Source organism: Bubalus kerabau, chromosome 14 (assembly GCF_029407905.1).
Source record: "Bubalus kerabau isolate K-KA32 ecotype Philippines breed swamp buffalo chromosome 14, PCC_UOA_SB_1v2, whole genome shotgun sequence".
Classification (NCBI taxonomy): domain Eukaryota; kingdom Metazoa; phylum Chordata; class Mammalia; order Artiodactyla; family Bovidae; genus Bubalus; species Bubalus kerabau.
The window spans coordinates 21980926-22003858 of record NC_073637.1 but is presented as its reverse complement, the minus strand read 5'-3'; the positions used below and the strand labels follow the sequence as shown (position 1 = coordinate 22003858).

The 22933-nt window shown below is 47.1% G+C and overlaps 1 protein-coding gene across 1 annotated transcript; it reads left to right on the top strand.

The window, feature by feature from the left end:
- The first annotated feature begins 1257 nt into the window (after nucleotides 1-1257).
- Nucleotides 1258-4787, top strand: SNAI2 (snail family transcriptional repressor 2). Its single transcript, XM_055546839.1, has 3 exons — nucleotides 1258-1436; nucleotides 2126-2671; nucleotides 3598-4787. The coding sequence occupies exons 1-3, from the start codon at nucleotides 1358-1360 to the stop codon at nucleotides 3777-3779; spliced, it is 807 nt and encodes a 268-aa protein (XP_055402814.1). The 5' UTR covers nucleotides 1258-1357; the 3' UTR covers nucleotides 3780-4787.
- The last annotated feature ends 18146 nt before the right edge of the window (nucleotides 4788-22933 follow it).

Here is a 22933-nt window from a genome sequence, read left to right as displayed (position 1 = left end):
CCGCAAGATTAAGAAGTTATGTGCCAGACATGCGCCTTCCTCTTGCAAGTCTTGACTTCCAACTGTTATTTTTCCACTTGTTTTTTGTTTTTTTTTTTTCCTCCCAGCACCTGTTTGAATCAAGGGTAGGGTGGTCTGATTGCTAATTTGTTCTTTCCTTAATCTTTAAGCAAGAGGTGGAAAGGAGAAGAGATGCTTGAAAACATGGTTGAAATGTCATTTTTACAACCAGCCACTCTAGTGTATTTTTAGACTCAATACCGTACACAAAATCAAGGTGTTTCTGCTAGTTGCCCGGCTAGTATAGAAACTTAACCAAGCGCTACAGAGGAGGCACCCTTTCCTTAAAAACGCCACACAGGAGAGTGGCAGAGAGATGATGCGGTGACTTTATACTGAAAAAAACAGCACCACAGAAAGCAAATAAATGTTTGAAACTATTGTCTCTAACGGCCCATTCACGCTTTTTTCCATTAAAAAAAAAAAAAAAAAAAAAACCACCTAGTGATGCATGAAAAGATAGAAGCGCTTCTCAGAGGCCTCTGGGAGAGCGTTCCAGATTCCCACGACAGGAACCTTAGTTCATCCTTCCCTCTCAATCTGGGGGACCCGCTTCTCCCTGGACGTGGGTCCTTCGGGGGCCACAAAGCGCTTCTTTCAAGCCCCGACGTTAACAAGTGACACGACCGCTTTATTTCCCGAGGAAGCGCCCCCCCACTCCCAGCCGCCGGGACACGAAGCGCATCCCCAGCGCGCGAAGCGGGCGGGTCTCGACCCGGGCTGCCCCCTTGCAGGCCCGCGGCTCACTCACTGGGGCTTTGTCCTCGCCGCTACCTTCCTTTTTCAAAAGCCAGGAGTGAATTGCTCTGTCCCTGTGCGCGCCAAAGCTCTCCAAAGCCGCGAGGCTCCGGGAGCCCAGAGCCCAGCCTTCCCAGCCGGCGCGGAACCCGCACCTGAAAGCCAGGCCCGGCCGGCGGACCCAGCGCGCCCGGAGCAAGGACGCCCGGCTCTGCGCTCAGGAAGGAAAACGACCTCTCCCGAAAAGACTGAAGCACTTTTTTCCTCTCCACTGAAAGCCCGGGGCACAGCCCATTTTGAACCAGAATAATTTAGTCTGACAACAGATTCCTCCTCTGCTCACAGCTGGCCCAGAGGGAGGAGCTGAAATCTGAACCTCTCGGCTGTGATTGGACCCTTCTCGCGAAAGAGAGGAAAAAAAGGCCTCCCCGCCGCCACCGCGGGCTCAGTCCGCGAGGAGCCCGCGACCTGGCGGCGCCGCGCGCGCACCTGCGGGGCAGTGATGCTGTAGGACCGCGCGCCCCGCGCCCAGCGCTCCGCGCCCCGCGCCGCCGCCAGGATGCCGCGCTCCTTCCTGGTCAAGAAGCATTTCAACGCCTCCAAGAAGCCCAACTACAGCGAGCTGGACACACACACAGGTAAGGGAGGGCCAGATGTCCGCATCTCAGTCTGTAAATAGGTAACGATAGGGGTGTGCCGCCGCTCGACTTTGATACTAAAGAGCAGGACACCCAGGCTGTCTGCTCCCGAAAGAGCGGTCCTTCCTCAGATCGTTAGGGCTCGGGTTTAATTCAAAACTTCCACACTCTTAGCTGGCGAGGAGAACTTCCCTGGGCTCTTGCGACGTCACGTTCCGCAGCGTGTACATACTTGCATAATGAGGACGTGGAGGCTGGGTGAGGCAGTGCGTGAACGTTGAATTATTGCCTTTTTCATGTAATAAGGCTCCTTTCCTCCAGAAAGCGGCTTGATTTACGCCAATCCTTGTACTTACCGGCGTGAGCCAAGCAAGCAGCCCACGCATAAGATGGAAGAGAACTTTTCTGTATCTTTAGGAAGTGGGTAGGTTTCCCCCTGCGCTCGCTGGTCGCAGGGCTGGGCCAGCCCCCCACACTCGCTCGTATGCGGGGCCAGGGAGTGGGGGGGTGCGCAAATGAGCCTTAAGCGCAGTGACCGCGAGCAGCAGCGGCGGAAAACTTATGTCCTCCCAGCGCCTGCCTGCTCCTGGGGTGTCTGTCTCCTCGTTCCCTGCGCGTGCAGCCTGGCTCTTCTCTGCGCTTTCACGGTGCCCTCTGTCTCACGCCCCGCTCCTCTCCTCTCTCCGCAGTGATTATCTCCCCGTGTCTCTATGAGGGCTACCCCGTGCCTGTCATCCCGCAGCCGGAGGTCCTCAGGTCGGGAGCCTACAGCCCCATCGCCGTGTGGACCACCGCCTCTCCTTTCCACGCCCCGCTGCCCGCCGGCCTCTCCCCTCTGTCCGGATACCCTGCATCCTTGGGGCGCGTGAGTCCCCCTCCTCCGTCCGACACCTCATCCAAGGACCACAGCGGCTCTGAGAGCCCCATTAGCGACGAAGAAGAAAGGCTACAGTCCAAGCTTTCAGACCCCCACGCCATCGAAGCTGAAAAGTTTCAGTGCAATTTATGCAATAAAACCTATTCGACCTTCTCAGGGCTGGGCAAACACAAGCAGCTGCACTGTGACGCCCAGTCCAGGAAATCCTTCAGCTGTAAGTACTGTGACAAGGAATACGTGAGCCTGGGCGCCCTCAAGATGCACATTCGGACGCACACCTTACCTTGTGTCTGCAAGATCTGCGGCAAGGCGTTCTCCAGACCCTGGTTACTGCAAGGACACATCAGAACTCACACTGGTAAGAGAAACACATAGTTAGGGTGTCGCCGTCCAGCAGAAGCAAGCTCTGGGCTGGCTGTCCGATTTGCCTTAAGTGGTGACACAGTACTTTTTATGATGTATGTTCGGTTTCAGCTACTTCCTGAGACTCAAAAAGTCGTCAGAGCACAAAGGGCTCCACTGCTTGCTAACAGCCTCTGCTCCCGAGACTGCAAACAGCATTTAGACTTTGGAAAGTTAGATTCAGGAGGTTTGGTCTCAAAGATCAGTTAGCAAATCAGGAGAGATGTGCTTGGACGTGTGTTCAGTTAAATGTCTCCCAATGATTAGCAAATACAGATGTTGTTCTCCCAATCAATTGAGTAGGCAGACAGACCGATGAAGTTTTTGGTTCTTGGGTTTTTGTTAGCTAATTCTTGCTGTGCTGTCTCTCACCCACAGCAAGTTGGATAGTGAGAGCTGAATTTGCTTTCCGTTGTTTGCTTTTGTTTTGTTTTTGCTGCTGAGTTTTCTATTCCTAGCACAAAATCACCCTGCCAGGAGCGGGGGCACTCACCCAGGCTTAGTCATAATACAGAAGGAGGGAAAAGGGGAACTGTTGGGAAACCTGGGGAGGAGCTGGCCGTTAGCTGCACCTGCCGAAGAAGAGAGCTTGAACAAGCCAAGTCCTAGGACGACAGGAATTATTTCTGCAGGACTGGCAGCAGCAATTATATATGTTTTTAATTTTTTAAATTTGATTTTTTTTTTAAGTGCAACTTTCACATTTGTCTTAAAGGGCCAGACATTGAAACAAATATCGATTAAGGGGGATTTGAATCAAGTTTTGCTCCTTCTCATGCTTTTGGCAAAGTGTGAAGATTGCTCGTAAGCCTCTCCTGGATCTGCATTTCCTCTAAAAACACTGACCATTTTTCTTTCTCCCCACCCCGCCCCACCCCCCAGGGGAGAAGCCTTTTTCCTGCTCTCACTGCAGCAGGGCCTTCGCAGACAGGTCCAATCTGAGGGCTCACCTGCAGACGCACTCGGACGTCAAGAAATACCAGTGCAAGAGTTGCTCCAAAACCTTCTCGCGGATGTCCCTCCTGCACAAGCACGAGGAGTCTGGCTGCTGTGCGGCGCACTAGTGACACAGCCCCTGTTACTCGTGCAGACGCCTTTCTTGTTCACTTGTCACGCATTTTACTTGTCCCTCCACCTCTGAGCGACAAGTAAAAGTCCTAAGGCATTTTGTCTTGTGCTGACAAACCCGAATAATATGTATAGACACACACACACACACACACACACACAGCTGCCAGGGCAGGGGATTCCATGTGCATCAGATTAATCCTTTCCATGTGAAATTTAAAATGACCGTATATTTACTGACCGTTAGATGGAGAGGATAAAAGACAAGAATCTTGCTCTTCTGAGATGAAGCAAAAAGCACATTGCATCTTTCCTTACTAAGAAAGAATGCAAAGATTTACGTTGCTGCCAAAGCATTTCAACTGAAAAGAACAGTGTTGCCTTGTACGGGATTTGTAATAGATTTTCCTATAGGACAAGAATCTGCCAGACACTATCTCAGGTGCCTTATAAAGTATTCCAAGTTCACTTTATTACATGTGTCATGTCTGGTCACCATCCTTGAACTGAAGCCTACTTTGTTACCTGTCGTACTTTAAACTTTGTTTTTGAGGGAGAGAGGGAGAAGGAAAGAGAAAGAACAAGAAGGAAAAACACAAGAGAATGTATTAAAAGTGTTTTTTTCTTCTTTTTTGGCCAATAAATAGTATGTGCCTTTGGGAGTCGGGAAAGACTATTTTGAACATTCCTGGTGCATACTCCATGTCTTATGTTTTAAAAGATTTTTAATGATTTTCTAAAATCAACTAAAGATGGGAATAAGTGCAACAAAGGATTTTTAGAAACTCTGTGATGTACTTAAACAACTTTAAATGCATACAACAAATGCAATCCACAACTGCACCCCTTCTAGCTGTCTTTTTAGTTAACTGTATAGTTGATGAGTCCATGTAAATTTGTGTTTATTTTTATATGATTGAATGAGTTTTGTATGAAAGTGAAAAGTTGTCTATAGCCAATGCCTATAAACAACCTGAAGACTTGTGAAATTTACATTTCTTTTTTTAAAAAAAAAAAACAGTTTTCAAGGTTCTTTTTTACAATAAACATTTTTGATTTAAAATCTATTGTTTGTATGCTCTCAGAAACTTTACTTACTTCATGATTAGTTCAAACAACTATATAAAGAGCTGCTTCTTTTGTTAATAAGAGATAAAGTGGATGGTGTTCATTATGAATATCAACTGTTAGTTTATGTGTTCGATTATAGTAAAGCCAGTAATTTTTTTTACTCTTAAGATAATACTGTTACATTCAGAAAGACAACATCTTACTGGGAGTTTGTTAGCATGCCTCTTTAACAAAAATCACACTTTCTGAGTGCTAAGAATATTCACCTTACTGATAGTCAAGAATATCTTTCAAAACTTTTTATTTTTGATGACTTGATTGTGTTGGCTTTATGAAATCAAATTACAGTCACTGGTTGTAATTAATGTCTGCCACCAGAACAGTTTAAGGACTTTAAAAGAAATGTCATTATTGATATATAAGAAGAAAAATAGAGCATCTGCATGAAAAGATCAGGAAAAAGATTTATTTATAGTAGTAGACTTATAAATTACACAGGTTGGAAAATTAAGTCATTCAAAGAAAGCCCCACATCTAGTGGGTTAAGATAATCAGCAGTCTGACAGGTCATGGCTAAGAAAGAGAAGGTTGGGGTTTCTTTTTATGGTATTTTGAAGAGCTCCCACTCAAACCCACTGTGACCGAATCCAACAGGGCAAGGCTGGCCAGCCCACCTACAAGCACATGCCCACCAAACACAGCGGACTGGCTCACACATCAGGATGCTAAAGCACCGTCACAGGCACTGTGACAGTCACCCCGCCATGTATTTAAATCCAGACTCAAACCCATGTTGAGCAGGGTTCCTGCCACCATTAATCACGTCTCTCTGGTTTGCTCAGAACTCAAAGAATTATTTTTCCTTCTAATGTCCTTGTGATACAAACAAAAGCCAGAACCAGTATCTCAAAGACATTAGCAACACCAACATATCCCCTAGATGTTCAGATCCATCCCAATGTGTGTTACATTTAAGATTTAACTGACATATAAAAAGAGAGTGTGTCGACCAAAAAACCCCTCAATTTCATATTGTTTAATTTTTCTTATCTCAGGACATAGCTCTCAAAAGCAAAATTATTTGAAGAGCAATTTATAAATGTAACAGAGATGGATGCTCTCTTGTCTGGGGCATTCTAAAGTCAAGAAAAGACTGCTTTAGTTTGTGTATATGGTGTATAAACGATGCCCAGAAGCTTGCAGGCCAGGTAATAAGTAGAAATATCTCACAAGGACACATGTAAGTGAGGCAGGCAGCATCATTGTGGCCTTCTAGCCGGTCCTCCCAGAACCATGTGACTCGCTTTCCTTTCCTGTCTATAGATCTGCAGGCATCTCCTTTCCTGGTGTACAAAACACAAACATTATTTTCTAAGGGGAAAAGCTGTCCTTTCGTTTAATTTCCTAGTGAAGAATTACTGGTAATATGTTTGCAATATTATATATTTTTTGCAGTACATATAAAATGTGTATTTCTGCTTTGTCCTCACAATTTTCATTCCATTCATGATTTAAATATTCTACTTTCATTAATGTCATGAGTTTGAAGTACTGTACATCGATTAGATATTGAGATTTTCTATAGGCATAACTCAGTAATTTTTTAGAATTTTCAGCTTTTCTATGAGGTCTTTGCACATCCTGTAATACCTAAGACCTGGCTTGGATGTCACATACTTTGAATACTTCCCCAAATTCGATCTTTCTGAAAGAGTTGTATCATTTACAATGTGGTGCTTATCTCCCTGAAGGGCGGTTTCTTGAAACCTTTTTCCCTCACTAGACAGAGCACCTTAAAATAAACTCACAGCAGCCAGTACATCATCTAGAACACAGACATTAATGCATGTTTGTTGAATGAATAAGTGAATTAAAATAATAGAAATTGGTGAAAATGGCCTGCAGACCTAAAATACATTTAACATATTTCCCTTTACTGCAAAAAGTCTTGATAATTTTTGAGACGGCCTCTAGGCAAATGTGCTGGTGAGTCTCCTAACTTAGTGATGCCGGCCTCCCGCCAACAGGGCAGAGGCTTCAAACAGGGGATAAGGGGCAAGTGCACCTGGACCAGGTTTGATGGACTTTCTGAGAACCTGAGCTTTGAAAACTATGGTTTCAATAAACAGGATGTGTTCTAAGGAGCCTACTCAGGATCCATCCTTGTTCCCTATAGTACGAGACAGAGTGGCACAGTAGGAGGAGTCCCAGCTTTTATTTTCAGCTTATATGTTTATATTATTGGCTTTATGTCCTTCTGCAACCTAACCCCTCGGCACCCCGTTTCCTGAAGTTTCAAGGAGGATGAGACCCGCGGGGTCACAACCGCGGCCCGACAGTCTCGGGCATGGTATCCGCGGTGCTCCCACTCCACACTCAGCCAAACCTGCTCCCTGCTCAGATGTCCCTCACCCGGTCACCTCCAGTGGCCACAGTGTCTCTGTGCAGCTGGTCTTTTACAGCTACAAAGATTAAACTCCGAGTTTGGAAAACGGAGCCAGGGCAGCAGAGGCCACGAGCTGCAGAACTGAAATCCAAACCCGAATTCTGTGGCTTTCCAGACCTGCTTCTTCCGCTGCCCTTGGGAGCAAGGGCCCCTGGAGCACCCGGGTCGTGGGCACCCGTGTCGCAGGCACACGGCAGGCAGAGGCCTCTGGAAGCCCAAGAGGACGCGCTCCTAGATCACACAGCACAGGGCTGAGCTCAGGAACCATCGTAACTCGGGGATTACACAATCACGTCCAACAATCTCCAGAGGCATTTCCCAACTCGGCTGGAGAAGCCCTGTTGGCCCCACTTCCTGCAGGGCCGCCTGGCAGGGCCTGCTCCCCATGGCTCCCCTGCGCCCTCCTGGGGCCACGAGCCATTTCCTCCCCCCACCCCCACCCTGGCAAGCTGGAAGGCAGCTGGTCTCCATCCTCAGCCGTTAACACTTCATCTTCTGAAGGCCACTACGGCTCCCTCTCACACCCACACTCCTCACCCGGCTTTTATCTCCAGAGACAACAAGGCTTCCAAGGCAAACATCCTTTCTTTCACCACTAAAATGTGGACACTCCAGGGTAATGAGGCAATTATAATTGTGAAAAGTCGAAGGCTTCCCTGGCTGACATCCACTTCCAAGGAGTTGCTCCTAGTTTAGATACGGGAAGTATTCTGAGCAAAACTCACTTAAGAATGAGTGTCCTGTCATCATGGGGAGCAAGGATTCTCGAGTGAGACGGCTTTTCTCTCCTTCTTATCTTCTCACCGGGGGCAGATGGAGAGCAGAAAGACTCCCCTCACCTGAGACAGACACACACGGAGGGGAAAATCCTCTAGTTTCATTTGCATTGGTAGAAATATGTGTCCACAACCACAGGGCCTGAGCTCTGGGCTAAGTGAGGGCCGGCCCCTCAGGCCTCCAGGAAGTAATCATTACCCTGTGGACGGCGTGCACGGAAAAAGCAGCGAGCCTGGCAGGACTTCCGCCCTGGCCCCCAGCCAGACCCCAGACAATGAGCGATCAGCAGAGGAAACGGCCCCGCATCCCTGGCCTGGGACCCCAGAGAGGCCGGCAGGGTATTTATAGCCGTGAGTGGGAAGGCTGCTGCCCACAGGAGCCGGTGCACTGGTACAGCCTATGCACTCGCTCACTGAAGTAGGCTCCTCTGCTTAAGATCCACTCAGCCAGTTGTTTGGGAGATGATCTGTGAGTTATCACTAACTAGTTTTCTTAGACAACGTCGGGGTATGGTCAGGATGGGGAGAAGGATGGATGACCTTCTCCCAGGGTTTGTTCTGGGCTGGAACTTGCCCCCACCCCTCCGAGGGAAGAACTTCTGCTTCTGCAGAATCAGCAGGTAGCAAGAACTGGTTGTAAAAAGTGGGAAGAAAGACTCAGGCAAAGTGAAATAGCGAGACATTCCTTCTAACAAAGACAATGAATGAGCATCATATTTCTCCTGAGTTCCAGCTTCTGCCTGTAGACGCTCAGATGAGCAGAGTCGGAGCTCTCCTGTGATGCATGAGTTTTTTATTCAGACTTGGCAGAAAGAACGCTGAAAGAGGCTAAGGTCCTCACAGCCCCCACCTCTCAGATCTCTGTGAGCTGTGGTCATCCTGGGGTCTGGGGTGGGGCAGGGCCTGGGAGTCTGCATTTCTAGCTGGCTCCCAGGTGTTAGGCTGACCCTTGAACATCACCCCACGGTGCCAGGCTGTGACCACACTCAGCTCCCAGCCCCACCAAGATGAGGGTGGTAAAAACAGGACCACACAGATGTCTAGTGAAGCGGCTCCTCTCCTCCAGGCCACCTGATGCAAAGCACCAACTCATTGGAAAAGACCCTGATGCTGGGAAAGATAGAAGGCAGGAGGAGAAAGGGGTAACAGAGGATGAGATGGTTGGATGGCATCACCAACTCAATAGACTTGAGTTTGAGCAAACTTCAGCAGATAGTGAAGGACAAGGAAGCCTGGCATGCTGCAGTCCATGGGTTGCAAAGTGTCAGACACGACTTAATGACTGAATAGCAAAATACACACCAGCTGCTTCCACTCCCACTCCAAGACTGGGCCTTGCTCTCTGCAGAGAAGCTTAAATGTGATTTCAGCCCAAAGGGAGAAAACCACCCACACTGGCAAGGCTGATGGGGCAGGTCCAGCCTGGACCGCTCCCCTGGCCCTCAGGTGGGCCCCTACCTGAGTACCATGGGACTCCTCTAGGAATGCTCACAGCCAGCTTGGGGAGCAACTGCACAGGCTTCTCCTGCCCAATTACCTTGTATCTTTTACAGACATTTGACATCCTGCCAAGTGGAAATGAGTTGATGTATTTTTTTCTCTAGTTTCTAGGTTACTTTTACTATGTTGTTTTAATTTAATTATGTATTACTTACTAATACTTACATAAAATTTCAAATAGGCACTCTTAGGAGAAAATGATTTTTTATGAACTGATGGCAAATAATTCTTTTCTCTGTTAATGTTTTTTTTTTCCCCATAATAGCCAAACTCATCCAAAATACAATAAAAGGATGACAGACAATTAAACTGAGGATCATTTTACTCCCTAAGTCTATCATTGAATAAGGAATATATAATAATAATCAGTTGATCCTTGAACAACACAGGTTTGAATTGCATGGGTCCATTTATAAATGTGGAGAAGGCAATGGCACCCCACTCCAGCACTCTTGCCTGGAAAATCCCATGGACAGAGGAGCCTGGTAGGCTACAGTCCATGGGGTCTTGAAGAGTCAGACATGACTGAGCGACTTCACTTTCACTTTTCACTTTCATGCATTGGAGAAGGAAATGGCAACCCACTCCAGTGTTCTTGCCTGGAGGATCTCAGGGATGGCAGAGCCTGGTGGGCTGCCGTCTATGGGGTCGCACACAGTCGGACATGACTGAAGCGATTTAGCATAGCATTTATAAATGGATTGTTTCACTACACACTGTGGCACCTCACAGTCCATGACTGGTTGAATCCACAGACTCTGGGGTCACCTGTAAAGTTATACACAGATTTTCATCTGTGGGCAGTTTGGCACCCCTCACCCCTACCTGTGTTGTTCAAGGGTCAGCTGTGTGTATAATGAAGGATTCCTTATTTCTTTTTTTTTAAACTTTGAAGAGATTTTTTTAATTCAGTTCAGTTCAGTTCAGTCGCTCAGTCATGTCCGACTCTTTGCGACCCCATGAATCGCAGTATGCCAGGCCTCCCTGTCCATCACCATCTCCCAGAGTTCACTCAAACTCACATCTATCGAGTCGGTGATGCCTTCCAGCCATCTCATCCTCTGTCATCCCCTTTTCCTCCTGCCCCAAATCCCTCCCAGCATCAGAGTCTTTTCCAATGAGTCAGCTCTTTGCATGAGGTGGCCAAACTACTGGAGTTTCAGCTTTAACATCATTCCTTCCAAAGAACACCCAGGGCTGATCTCCTTTAGAACGGACTGGTTGGATCTCCTTGCAGTCCAAGGGACTCTCAAGAGTCTTCTCCAATACCACAGTTCAGAAGATTCAATTCTTCGGCACTCAGCCTTCTTCACAGTCCAACTCTCACATCCATACATGACCACTGGAAAAACCATAGCCTTGACTAGACAGAACTTTGTTGGCAAAGTAATATCTCTGCTTTTCAATATGCTGTCTAGGTTGGTCATAACTTTACTTCCAAGGAGTAAGCGTCTTTTAATTTCATGGCTGCAGTCACCAACTGCAGTGATTTTGGAGCCCAAAAAATTAAAGTCTGACACTATTTCCACTGTTTCCCCATCTATTTCCCATGAAGTGATGGGACCAGATGCCATGATCTTAGTTTTCTGGATGTTGAGCTTTAAGCCAACTTTTTCACTCTCCTCTTTCAATTTCATCAAGAGGCTTTTTAGTTCCTCTTTACTTTCTGCCATAAGGGTGGTGTCATCTGCATATCTGAGGTTATTGATATTTCTCCCGCAGTCTTGATTCCATCTTGAGCTTCTTCCAGCCCAGCGTTTCTCATGATGTACTCTGCATATGAGTTAAATAAGCAGAGTGACAATATACAGCCTTGACATCCTCCTTTTCCTATTTGGAACCAGTCTGTTGTTCCATGTAGAACACGGAATCAGAATGGCTTTAGACATTTCAACAATACTGAACATTTGAAGATAAAAGAACAGTGATTTCAAAATCAAAAGAAAAGTATCTCCAATCTAGAATTTTACACCCAGCCAAACAATCACAAATGAAGGAGCTACGAAGAGCATCTTCCATATGCAAGGGCTCAGAACATTATTCCATACACCCTTTCGCAGGAAGCAGTAATCTTTTGTGCCTATTTCTTACATTAAGTACCATTTGAAGGATAAATTTCACATTATTGACCATATATTGATCACTTTGTGTTCTCTTATTTTATGGAGTAAATTTATTTTAAAACCATGTTTGTCAAAACAAAAGAGAATACAGATCACCACGTCTTAAGCCTATAGGTCTAAAGGAAGTAAAGGAGTGGATTATAATGGGGCAAATTCAGCAGAAATTACCTGAAAGTAAGAACCAATGTCAGATTTGGGGAATGACACAGAGAAGAAAATGGTTACCCACTCCAGCGTTCTTGCCTCAGGAATTCCACAGATAGAGGAGCCTAGCGGGTTATAGGACGTGGAGTTGCACACAACCATATGACTTACACGCACACATGCACACAATACAAAATGCCATAAAGCTTCACAAGGTGCTGCACTGGCCTGCGGCAGGCATCTTTGTCAGGGTGGCCATTGACCAGGTGCAGTTAGTCCCGTCTTGCTTAACTCGAGCTTTGGGTGGTCACTGGGAGGTCTACCTGCCACCCCTGACAGGGGAATAGATGCTGTGGTCTGACCCAGGTCGAGGCACTGAGAGCACTTGGGTGTCTGTGTGCCTGTGGAGCTTTGAGGTCCTGCCCTCTTCCTGGCTGTGCTTCAGGGCTTGCTCAGCTCTGGTCATCACCACAAGTTATATGTGCTATTGATAAAAGCAATCTTCTGAGTCCAGGCCCAAAATGCACACCTGGTCCCCTCTGAAGCACACTAACTACAGTCCCCCTTCCTGTCTCCTGTGGAAAGAGAGGATGATGGCTGGACCTGCAGCATCCCTGGGGGGACCAGAGGCCCTTCCAACCTCCATGTATCCTGAAGACAGACACACAGACAGGTGAGAGGCCCAGTAAGAGTATCTCCAGCATTGGGGGTAAGATGGATGGAGAAGAAGGGGTCCCAGGGCCATGGAGAGCACTGCTGGTTATTGGCGGCTTAGTGGCTTTCGGATTTGAAAGAGCATTGGAATCATGGGAAGATCCCCTAGAGGAGTAAATGGCAACCCACTCCAGTATTCTTGCCTGGGAAATCCCATGAACAGAAGAGCCTGGCACGCTATAGTCCATGGGGTCACCAAGAGTCAGATACGACTTAGCGACTAAGCACGGAATCAGCAAAAGACTGGTGGAAACACGCATTGTCCCCTGAATTTCGAATTAGAAGGTTGGCAGGGGACCGAAGGTCCTGCATGTCTCCCAAGCTCCCAAATAAGGCTGGTACAGCTGGTCAGGGTCCTGAGACCCTGCAGAGGGCAGGGCAAGGTCTCAGGAGGGGAGGGGGATAGAGGCTGAGCCCCTGCAGTTTGTGATGGGATTAGAGTTAGGATTTGTGCACAAGTTCAGGATCATTCTCTTGCTCAGTCCAGTTCATCGCATCCCACTGCTTGCTGAGCAAGCCCGGTCCTAGGCTCTCAATGGAAGGGACTGTGAGAGCAGACCATCCCCCCAGTGAAAGAATGGAAAGGAAACAGCACACACTTGTTCTGAATGATTCCAAATTCTTTACAAATTTCTTTCTAGCACAGCAGCTTTCAGAAGGTTTGAAATTCAGCTGAACAGTACATTATATATATATAGTATTTAAGTATATTATATATTAATATATTATATATTATATGGTATAATAGATATTAAGCTGAAATTAAGCTGATAAATAAAATTCAGGTTGTAGGGGTGGAGCTTCTTAGCACAATTAAAAACAACTTTACAGGACAAAAGAGAAAGAAAATGATAGAGGCCTTAGCTACAAAGATTTCTTTATAATGCATAATAAATGAAACTGAGTGAGAATCCAGGCGTTTGGCTCATATGCCACAATTTTAAAGTCATTTTCTTGCGTTTGTAAGCTAGCCTGAATGGGCCTGTCTGCTGTAATCAGGCTTCCACTGTGGGACGAATGCTGATCAGAGAAGGATTTCCCTCCACGAACCCAGCCAGACAAGCCCTTCTTGGATTCTGTGCTTTCAACCAAAGACGTAAAAGGGTCTTTGTATTACTGCTTTCCTGAGGCAATAAAAAGGCAATAAAAAAGAATTAGGAGAAAAACGATTTTGAAATGTACCTTTTAGGTTTTTCACCATTTAGGAAAATCTGGAGGCCTTCAGGATGGAGCCGCTGCCAGGGTGCCGGCTGGACCCGGGACGGGAGCGTCCTCCCCGGGGCGCCAGCCTGGTCCTCTACTCCTGCCAACACGAAAGATCCCCGGTACCTTTCCAGGGAGGCGTCCTGATCGACCTTAAAGGCAGCCACTCTCCTTTTTCAACTTTGATCTTAAACAAGGAAGGGGCAGCATTTTCATTTATCCTGCAAAACTGCCATCCTGCAACACAACATCAGTGACATGACTTTTTAAAGGAACCGATGGCTGCAGCTCTGTTGTAACCTAGGCAGTTCTGGTTTGTGGTCCTAGCACGGAGGTGGGGGTAGGCGTGCAGGGCTCTGTGGCCCTGGCTGACCAGGCTTGATGCCCAACCCAAGCCGGTCTAGTGCTCCCCCTCCCTCAGCCACAGTGAGGACAGTTCTTGACTCTGGGTGGGTGAGGAGTGCAGGCCATAGTGTCTCATACAGCAGGGCTCAGCACACTTTTTTCCTTCAAATTTAACCTGGTTTTCAGTCGATAGACACCAGTTCTCAGGAGAAAGCTGAAAACAATTTTTCTCCAATGAGAAAGTGATTCTATCCTTGTCTATTAGAAAGAGATGCTCCCTCCCCTTCAGCAGCCTTCCTTTCCTGCTCTGGGCAGTTAACAAGACCACCTGAGATGGGTGTGATGTGGGCATTCACCATGTGGTCATCACAGGTCAGAATCTGCCCCCAACAGCCCACGAGCTGTCTCACCCAGAACAATGCAAGAAGCTGAGAAGTCAGAAGGATATTTCTCAGACTCACAAACCATAAAAATATACAAAAAGCTCTCCATCCAATGAGTTTGTCAAGAACTTTGAAAAGTTTTCACCTTCTGTATAATGAGTTTATATAAAGTGCACACTTAAATGAGAGTATCTCACTTCTGAAATCAGAAAAGAAACACTTTGAAAAGTCCAGGACAGATGCTTCATATCCCATGCTGTGACCAGGTTTCCTCTCTGTGTTCTATACCTGTTATCTGGGTCTATATCAAAGATAAAGTAATTTCTAAAACCAAAGTCATTTTCATTGCATCAGAAGGGTTAAAATGATGTGCAGCAGAGAAGTATCTTGAAGCAAAGTTGAGAAAGGAAGTTTAGATGTCTCACTTATCTTTTTCATGACTGTGTGAACTCCACCCTTATACACCCCCAACTGGATGTTGCACAAGGGCAGCACGTGAGCAGGACACCCCGACACTTCAGTTGGAAGTGAAGCCAGTGTGTGGCTGTCACGACACCAGTGATGACCCCACAAGACCAGAAAGTCGCCAGCAAACCCACAGAAGTCAGGGATGGGGGCTGGACCCCTGCTTTTCTGGGATAGACGACAGGTCCCCCACAGGCCCGGAGGTTTACCCCAAGCTTCTCTTCTGCCCTTCAACAGTGCAGCTGAGCTGAACGAAGGAAGCAAAGCCGTGTGGGGTTGATGGATGATCCTCCTTGGTGTCCTTTTTGGCTTTTTCCTAGAAGCTAACCCAGTTAATCCAGTGAAATGCCAACCACCAATCCTTATTGCTCACAAAAGACAGACAACATGACTCACACCTATTCGGGTCTCTTTTACTCTCTTTCCCGTAAAAAGCTAAAAATAAAGAAAATAATATGAAATATATATACATATATGGAACCACTTTGCTGCACAGTAGAAATTAAAGCAATATTGTAAATTGACTATTTAAAGTTGAAACTGTTAGCTGCTCAGTCTTGTCCGACTCTTTGTGACCCCATGGACTCTTCTGTCCACAGAAATCTCCAAGCAAGAAAACCGGGTGGGTAGCCATTCACTTCTCCAGAGATCTTCTGGACCCAAGGATCAAAACTTGGTTTTCTGCATTGGCAGGTGGATTCTTTACCATCTGAGCCACCAGGAAACCTCAGATCAACTATACTTCAATAAAATAAATTTGTAAAAAAAAAAATAAGCAAAAAATAAAATGAAACTATTCCTGGCTTTGAGATTGAGATTGCCAATGCTCAACATGATCAGTTGTTGTTGTTGTCATTGTTCAGTCACTAATTCAAGTCTCTTTGTGACCCCATGGACTGCAGCATGCCTGGCTTCCCTGACCTTTGCTATCTCCTGGCGTTTGCTCAAACTCATATCCATTTAGTCAGTGATGGTATCCAACCACCTCATCCTCTGTTGCCCTCTTCTCCTCCTGCCCTCAGTCTTTCCCAGCAATTGCGAATCCCACCAAGCACAACGCAGTGGAATTCAAACCCCAGCTGAATCTATAGAAGACATCAGATGAAAGAAAAACTCAGTAACCATATCAGCAAATCAGTACTGTTTCTTGTTGGCCAAATGGGCTTTTCATATACAGTAACCACAGGACCATATTTCATCAAGGAATAAGTAAACAGAAGACTCTGAAGCTGTGAGGAACTGCTGTTGAATTCATTTGCCATCACTTGTAACTTTTACTAAATAAAGGAATCCAGAAAACTGACATTTCTTCCACAAAACACCATGGCCAATTCATCAATTGTATTGGATAATGTTTCCTGATGGGCTATTTATGTTCTGATTGGTGGACTCAGGTGGTAAAGAATCCTGCTGCAATTCAGGTAAACCAGGGTTCAATTCCTGGGTCAGGAAGATCCCCTGGAGAAGGGTATGGCAATTCTCCAGTATTCTTACCTGAGAATCCCATGAACAGAGGCGCCTGGCAGGCTACAGTCCAAGGGCCACAAAGAGTTGGACAAGATTTAGTGACTAACACAGGGAGAAAGGTTAGCAGACCCTGTGCCCTAACATCAATGAGTCTTAGAAAATCCAGAAAATGTCTGCATTGGGGGTTGTGTAGGGACGTTCAAATAATTTTGACCCAAATGTGGATCTCTCTACATGGGAATACCTTATATAGCTGTGGCTTTAGGCTCCAGTCTGATGAACCAGGAAAGTGAGTATGAGAGCAGTGCCAACCCACTGGCCCGACTCCAGGGACAAACGAGTCTACTGGGTGAGGAGAGACTGAGTCTTTGCTGTGCTTCCATGGACATAGCCCACCCTCCCCACAGTCGGGTGAAGGGTGGCAGAGAGCTTTCCCGTCTTCCTCTGATAAAGCAAAACATAGTTATGAACTCAAATGTGTTTTCTCAATGCAGCACACCAAAGGCGACCTCTGAACAAGCTGAGACCCACACCCATAGACTTTTATTGATTCTCAGTAAATACGTAATTGAGTTTATCTTTGTGTGCACTCCAGAAATGTTGAACAGCTGGTAGTTTCCTAAACAACCTAAACTGCAGGACGTCGCACCCCGCCCACCTCTGGCACCCCTTCTCGCCTGGGTCTGTCTGGCTGACTCCTACAGGATCTTGGAACCTCAGTTCAAGTCCTGCCTCCTGCAAGGAGCTCCCTCCCACTCTCCCAGACCTGCCCCTTGGTTCTTACCCACGCACAGAGCACACCGTTCACGTGACAGCTGTTGCCTCTGTGCCCATCTCCTCTCTGGATGGTGAATTCTTTAAGGGTCGACACTGGAATCACATTTTTATCTCCCAGCAGGCTGGGCCTAAGAGATGAGCAGAACGATTTTACTGAATGAAGGATTTTATCCCAAGGTAGACGTCATCTGGTGACTGTGGGAATAGCTTATCATAAGCCCTGAACGGTACTCTGAGACACCTTGCAGCTGAAACAGCACAGACATGTGTCAATGTATAATCAACAGCCGTCTCCCCATGCGGCAGTGAAGCCAGCTGTCGAGACGGGTGCATTTTCTGAACCCTTATGCTCTGGCCGCCATTTATACATCTCCCCCCACCGACGAATTCATCACGATTAAACAACAGCAAGTGACTTTCACAGAAGTAATGTTTCCTCCACTGTGCGCCTGCCCTGTCTCTCTGTCTGTCTGCTCTCTCTCTCTCCCATGGATGCTGCAGGCTGCAGCCATATATGGTTTTTCCTATGATGTGAGCTCTCGACGTCTCCCCAGGTCGCCTCCCTGGCTTTGTGGTCTGGGAAACCAGCTCTGGGGATGATTCACCCACCACTAGATGGTCTGGATTGTTTAAGGCTCTTTCATGCACTTCATGGTTCTTCAAAGAAGGCAGCTGCTCAGTGTCTAGTCTGACTACATCCAGGAAGAAACAGAGTGTCTCCCCTCAAATCATCTTTACTTGCACACAGACTAAGTCACTATCTGCACTTCTGGGTGTGTGTGTGTGCGTGAGAGTGTGAGTTTGTGTGTGTTACAGAAGCATGGTCACTGTGAGAAATCTCTCAGGCTGGAGGCCTCAATGCAATACTTGTCTTTGAAAATCCCCATTTGGAACATTAGAAACATCTGGAGAAACCACATTTCCATGTTGAAATAAAGATAAGTTGTCATTCCTGCTGCTCATTTTGAATGTACCCCACAGCCTGATGAGAGCATTTGCCCAGAGCAAGTTATAGAGTAAGAAAGTAAAAGAGAAAAAAAATAAGGAAAAGTAAAGAAAAAGATGGCTCAGATGGTAAAGAATCTGCCTGCAATGCAGGAGACCCAGGTTCGATCCCTGGGTCAGGAAGATTCCCCAGAGAAGGGAATGGCAACCCACTCCGGTATTCTTGCTTAGAGAATCCCATGGCCAGAAGGACCTGGCAGGCTACAGTCCATGGGGTCACACAGAGTCAGATGGGACTGAGCAACCAGCACAAAGAAAAAGAACAGATCTTTTTAGCATGAGTTTTCTTAACTGCCAAGCCCGGGGAGTGGGCTTCTGGGGGCATTCAGGCCAGGAGGACAGTCAGGACCGGGGCAGGCAGAGGTCCTGGGGAGGCACACTGACCAGACATTGTTGGTTTTCCTTGTGCTAAATTCAACCAATAGTTTAGATCTATGCCTATGATGGGCTTCCCTGGTGGCTCAGACAGTAAAGAGTCTACCTGCAATGCAGGAGACCTGGGTTCAATCCTTGAGCCTGGAAGATCCCCTGGAGAAGGAAATGGCAATCCACTCCAATATTCTTGCTGGAAAATTCCACAGATGGAGGAGCCTGGCAGGCCACAGTCCATGGGGTCTCAAAGAGTTGGACATGACTGAGAGACTAACACACACACATGCCTACTAATGCATGTATTTGGTCTGGAAATTTAGCATAATGTAATATTAACACAAGGTTTCAGGCTGATGTTCTAATTTCACACTTGATTGCCTTCTCAGGCCTGTGATTAAATGTCACCATGTTCCATATGCCCTCCTTGTTGGGAGACAGAGATGCATTTGTGCAGAAGTGCATCTGCCTGGAGCAGGCATTGGCCCATGGCTCCCATGCCTGCAGGTGGAGCATTCCCATTCCCTTGCAGGGAATCATGCACCCTGGGCTCTGCCCAGGACAGACCGGTGCCCAGCTAACGACCTCCCCAGAGCACTGACCCCCAATCACCAGAGCGACCTTCATCTCCTCACATTCTGTCCCACTGCCTCGGTGATCTGCTAAGAGGGGGTCCTTTCATTCCCTGTGGTTCTAACGCACTTGTGGGAAAAAATATCAGACGATGTTGGCTTTGGGATTTCATACTGGAGTCTGAATCTGTGGTTTCATTCCAAAAATACCATAAGAAAGTCTGAGGAGCAGCAAAGCTGGGGGGAAAAATAGCTGACACTGAGATTCAGTCCTGAGCATCCGCAAATATTTCTAGAATCTTTTTTTTTTTTTTTTTTTTTTTTTGGTCAAGCAAACCTTTCTTCAAAGAAAAGCTTAGTCATTGAGGAGCCAGCTGTGTGAAAAGCTGAGAAAGGCTCTCCTTGAAGCAGGACAGATCCTGCCTGGTCTTCTTTCCAGGCTCCCCTGCTGCCCCGAGCCGCCCCAGAGCTCACTAGGCAAGACTGACACCAGCTCCTGGTCCCCAAACTGTGTTCCAGGAAGTAGGCCCTTTCAGATGCTTCTCAAAGACTCCTCTGGTCCCGGGCCCGTCGATGCTGTGGATCTTCTCACAGTGTCTTTGTGGTGTTGGACAGCAGTTCTCACACTGGAGAGCAGGACATGCCAGGGCCTCTCTGGGTCATGGTCACTCCCAGATGAGCTGTCCTGCAGTCTGCGGGCCACCATGCTCCCCAGGGAAAGCCCTCAGGGAGAATAACCCCCAACTATCTGACCATTGCCTGCATGAAGACAGACACTGGGAAAGAGGGTGTGAGGGGGAGTAACCCGGGATCCAGTGAGGCAGGGGAGGGCGAGGAGCCCATGTACATTTACGTTGCGTCGTTTCCAGTGATGAGGTCAGTCAGAGTAAATGTGGTACCTGCGCTCTCTGCCAACCAGAAATCCAGCGCAAAAGCTCCGCTGACATCCTGCCATCACCTCCCGCATCCCTCGCAGAGTGACGGAGCACAGCAATGGCAAGGCAGGCATCTCCTCCTCACTGGGAAAAAATACCTTTCAAATGAATCTGAATATTCACCCCCAGTCTATTTCTAGCCCTGTAATGGCTTCCACTTCTGTGCAAACATGTGCACTTTAATGGTTTCTGAAAACAGACACAAAGAACAAGGAATGGGAAGAAAACACGAGACTGTGTCGCACGGCTCACACAGGCTGTCCTAAATCTATGGATGATGTGATATCCAGGCCATCGAATAGATCAACTGTTCTTTGTTTTTTGTGTGAGTGCTCCATTTTTTTCATTTTCTGAAGGAATGGGTGAAATGCTTTGGGTAAACAGGTAAACCAAGAGATGATTCTGAGCCCAGACCTCAGCCATCCACTGCCCCGATCCTGATGGGTTTCGACCCTCCTGAAATTTTCCATTCGACTTGGGTGGCTGGCTTCACATGTTTCCTGAACCACCTCTGCACCCCGTGGGGTTTGGGACACCACCAAAGACAGGAGTGAGCGGCCACCTGCCTGCGGTCTCCAGGCTCCTGCCTGCCTGGCCACACGAAGCCGAAGGGAGGGAGCGGGGCCCAGGCTGGAGGAGCAAGAGACCTGCACCGGGAAACAGTCAAAGGAAAAGTAATTTCACACCAAGGCTGGTCCTCAGGTATAGATGGAGAATCCTTACTGAACCTCTGCTTTTCATATTAGGCTTTCATTTGTTAGAAGGTGAAAGACAAAGAAATAATTTCAATATATCTAAGAAGTTTGATAGAATTTTAGAACTAGAACTAGACTGATGGGGATTCAGATTCACTTGAGAAATATTTCTTTACCCTCTAAAAAAGACCCAAGTCAGAAATAAACCTGCTAAAATCCTAGTTGTAAAAGCAAATAAGAGGTTCATGTGGGACCTTTATGATCACGGCCACAGACCTAATTGTAAAAGGAAGTGTCCACCCCTTCTGGGGGGTTTCCCAGGTGGTGCTAGTGGTAAAGAACCTGCTTCCCAATGCAGAAGATATAAGAGATGTGGTTTCAGTCCCTGGGTTGGGAAGATTCCCTGGAGGAAGGGATGGCAACCCACTCCAGTACTCTTGCGCGGAGGATCCCATGGACAGAGGAGCCTGGCGGGCTACAGTCCATGGGGTGGCAAAGAGTCGGACATGACTGAAACAGCTTAGCACACACACATGCACCTCTTCTGGGAGGTGATTTTCCAAACCTAAATGATTTCTTGAGAAAAGTGCTCAGAAGTGAATGAGTACCATGCAGCTAGCTGCAGTTACGACTCTGAGAAATTTAAAATTTGTTTTCAGTTATGTAAAGTTTAAAAATAAAATAAAATTAAAAAAATAAAAAAAAAAATAAAATTTGTTTTCCAAAGATTCTAGTTGCATTCAGCATTTTTGCAGGATCTCTGTTCTTCCATACTAACAAGGGTCTTCTAGGAAACTGTGAGTCATGGAATCACACTGGACAGCTGGCCATGATCCCTGTTCGTGGGACATGGGAGGACAGCTCCTTTGTGACCTCACTCTGAAAGGTGCCTGGACAAGGCTGAGGCTGTCTAAGGAGGCGCCCTGGATCACAAGAATGCCCAGGAGGGCAGAACTCAACTTCAGGGGTGAATCCCCGCTCCTGTCCACATTCTAATTCTGAGAAAACACTTCAGGAGCTTCTCAAAACTTTCAACTAGCACGATTTTCACCAGCCGTGGAGGCTCTGAGGCCACCATGCATTTCATTTATCACCTTCAGAGCAAGCTCTGCAAGGGACACGCATGACTGGACACTGCACAGAGCTGCTCCAGCACCTCAGAAGCCTTCTTGCACAGGTCAGTGTCCACATGGAGTCCCGTGTGACATGGGATAACTCACAAACCTCACAAAGCCACAGCACCTCAGAGTGCAATGCCGTGACAACAGAATTTGTCTCTGTGAATGGTTACCTTCATTTTCCACAGAAATAGACCATGTGTCCATCCTTATATTTTTGCCCTGAATTTAGCACGCCGTTTATCTGTGGAAAGATTTCCCAGCACATATCTGCTTTTATTCTTTATACTGTGCGTTTTTCAGTGTAAACGGTTGCAAATCACTATCTAATAATGGTGTTCCTTTGTTTGCAGAGCCCAGAAACTAGTGGGCCTGTCCTTATACTTTTTTTCTCATCTGATGTTGAATTACACATCTCAGGGAACCTGTCCACTGACCACAAGCAAGAACAAGGTGCTGGGATGAGGCGAGGCCGGTGCCTTTGCACACGGGACATGACAGTCCTCAGGATGCACCTTCGCAGGGGTACAGCTGATGATGGATCCACGACCTAGAGACCCCTGACCCTGGTCCCATTCCCATGTGAACCTGCTGTGTGCGCTGGGGCTCATGTTCTCCTGTCCCGAATGCTTACTCAACACATACATGTCAACTGGTTACATCATAATAAAGAATCAATAAGTGTGCTGATTGTCAAAGTATTCAAGTAATTTAACAATGTCACTTGCTTTATCCTCATGAAATCTTCATACAGGAAGTTGTGATTCTTCCCATTATTCAGGGGTGGGGAACAGCACAGAGCAAATTACCTGCATGTCACAGAGCAGGACCCTGGCTCCACGCATGACCCCAGGCTGCTCCCAAGGCAGTAGAGCCTGGAGATACAGCTGGAAAACCTGAGTGCACACCCCCCACTTGCTACCTGGAGCCCCAAGGAGCATGGAGGCCATCCAGGGTCAAGGTCTACCCTGATCTCCCTCTTTAAATCCTGGCCACATCCGGGGACCTCCTTCAACTGGGTTTGCATGCTTAATTTGGAAAG

What these genes read in the sequence shown, in the direction of transcription:
- SNAI2 (XM_055546839.1), top strand. Translation starts at nt 1,358, where the DNA reads ATGCCGCGCTCCTTCCTGGTCAAGAAGCATTTCAACGCCTCCAAGAAG. An exon ending in CGAGCTGGACACACACACAG is followed by an intron (nt 1,437 to 2,125) that starts GTAAGGGAGGGC and finishes CTCTCTCCGCAG; the next exon opens with TGATTATCTCCCCGTGTCTC. An exon ending in ACACATCAGAACTCACACTG is followed by an intron (nt 2,672 to 3,597) that starts GTAAGAGAAACA and finishes CCCACCCCCCAG; the next exon opens with GGGAGAAGCCTTTTTCCTGC.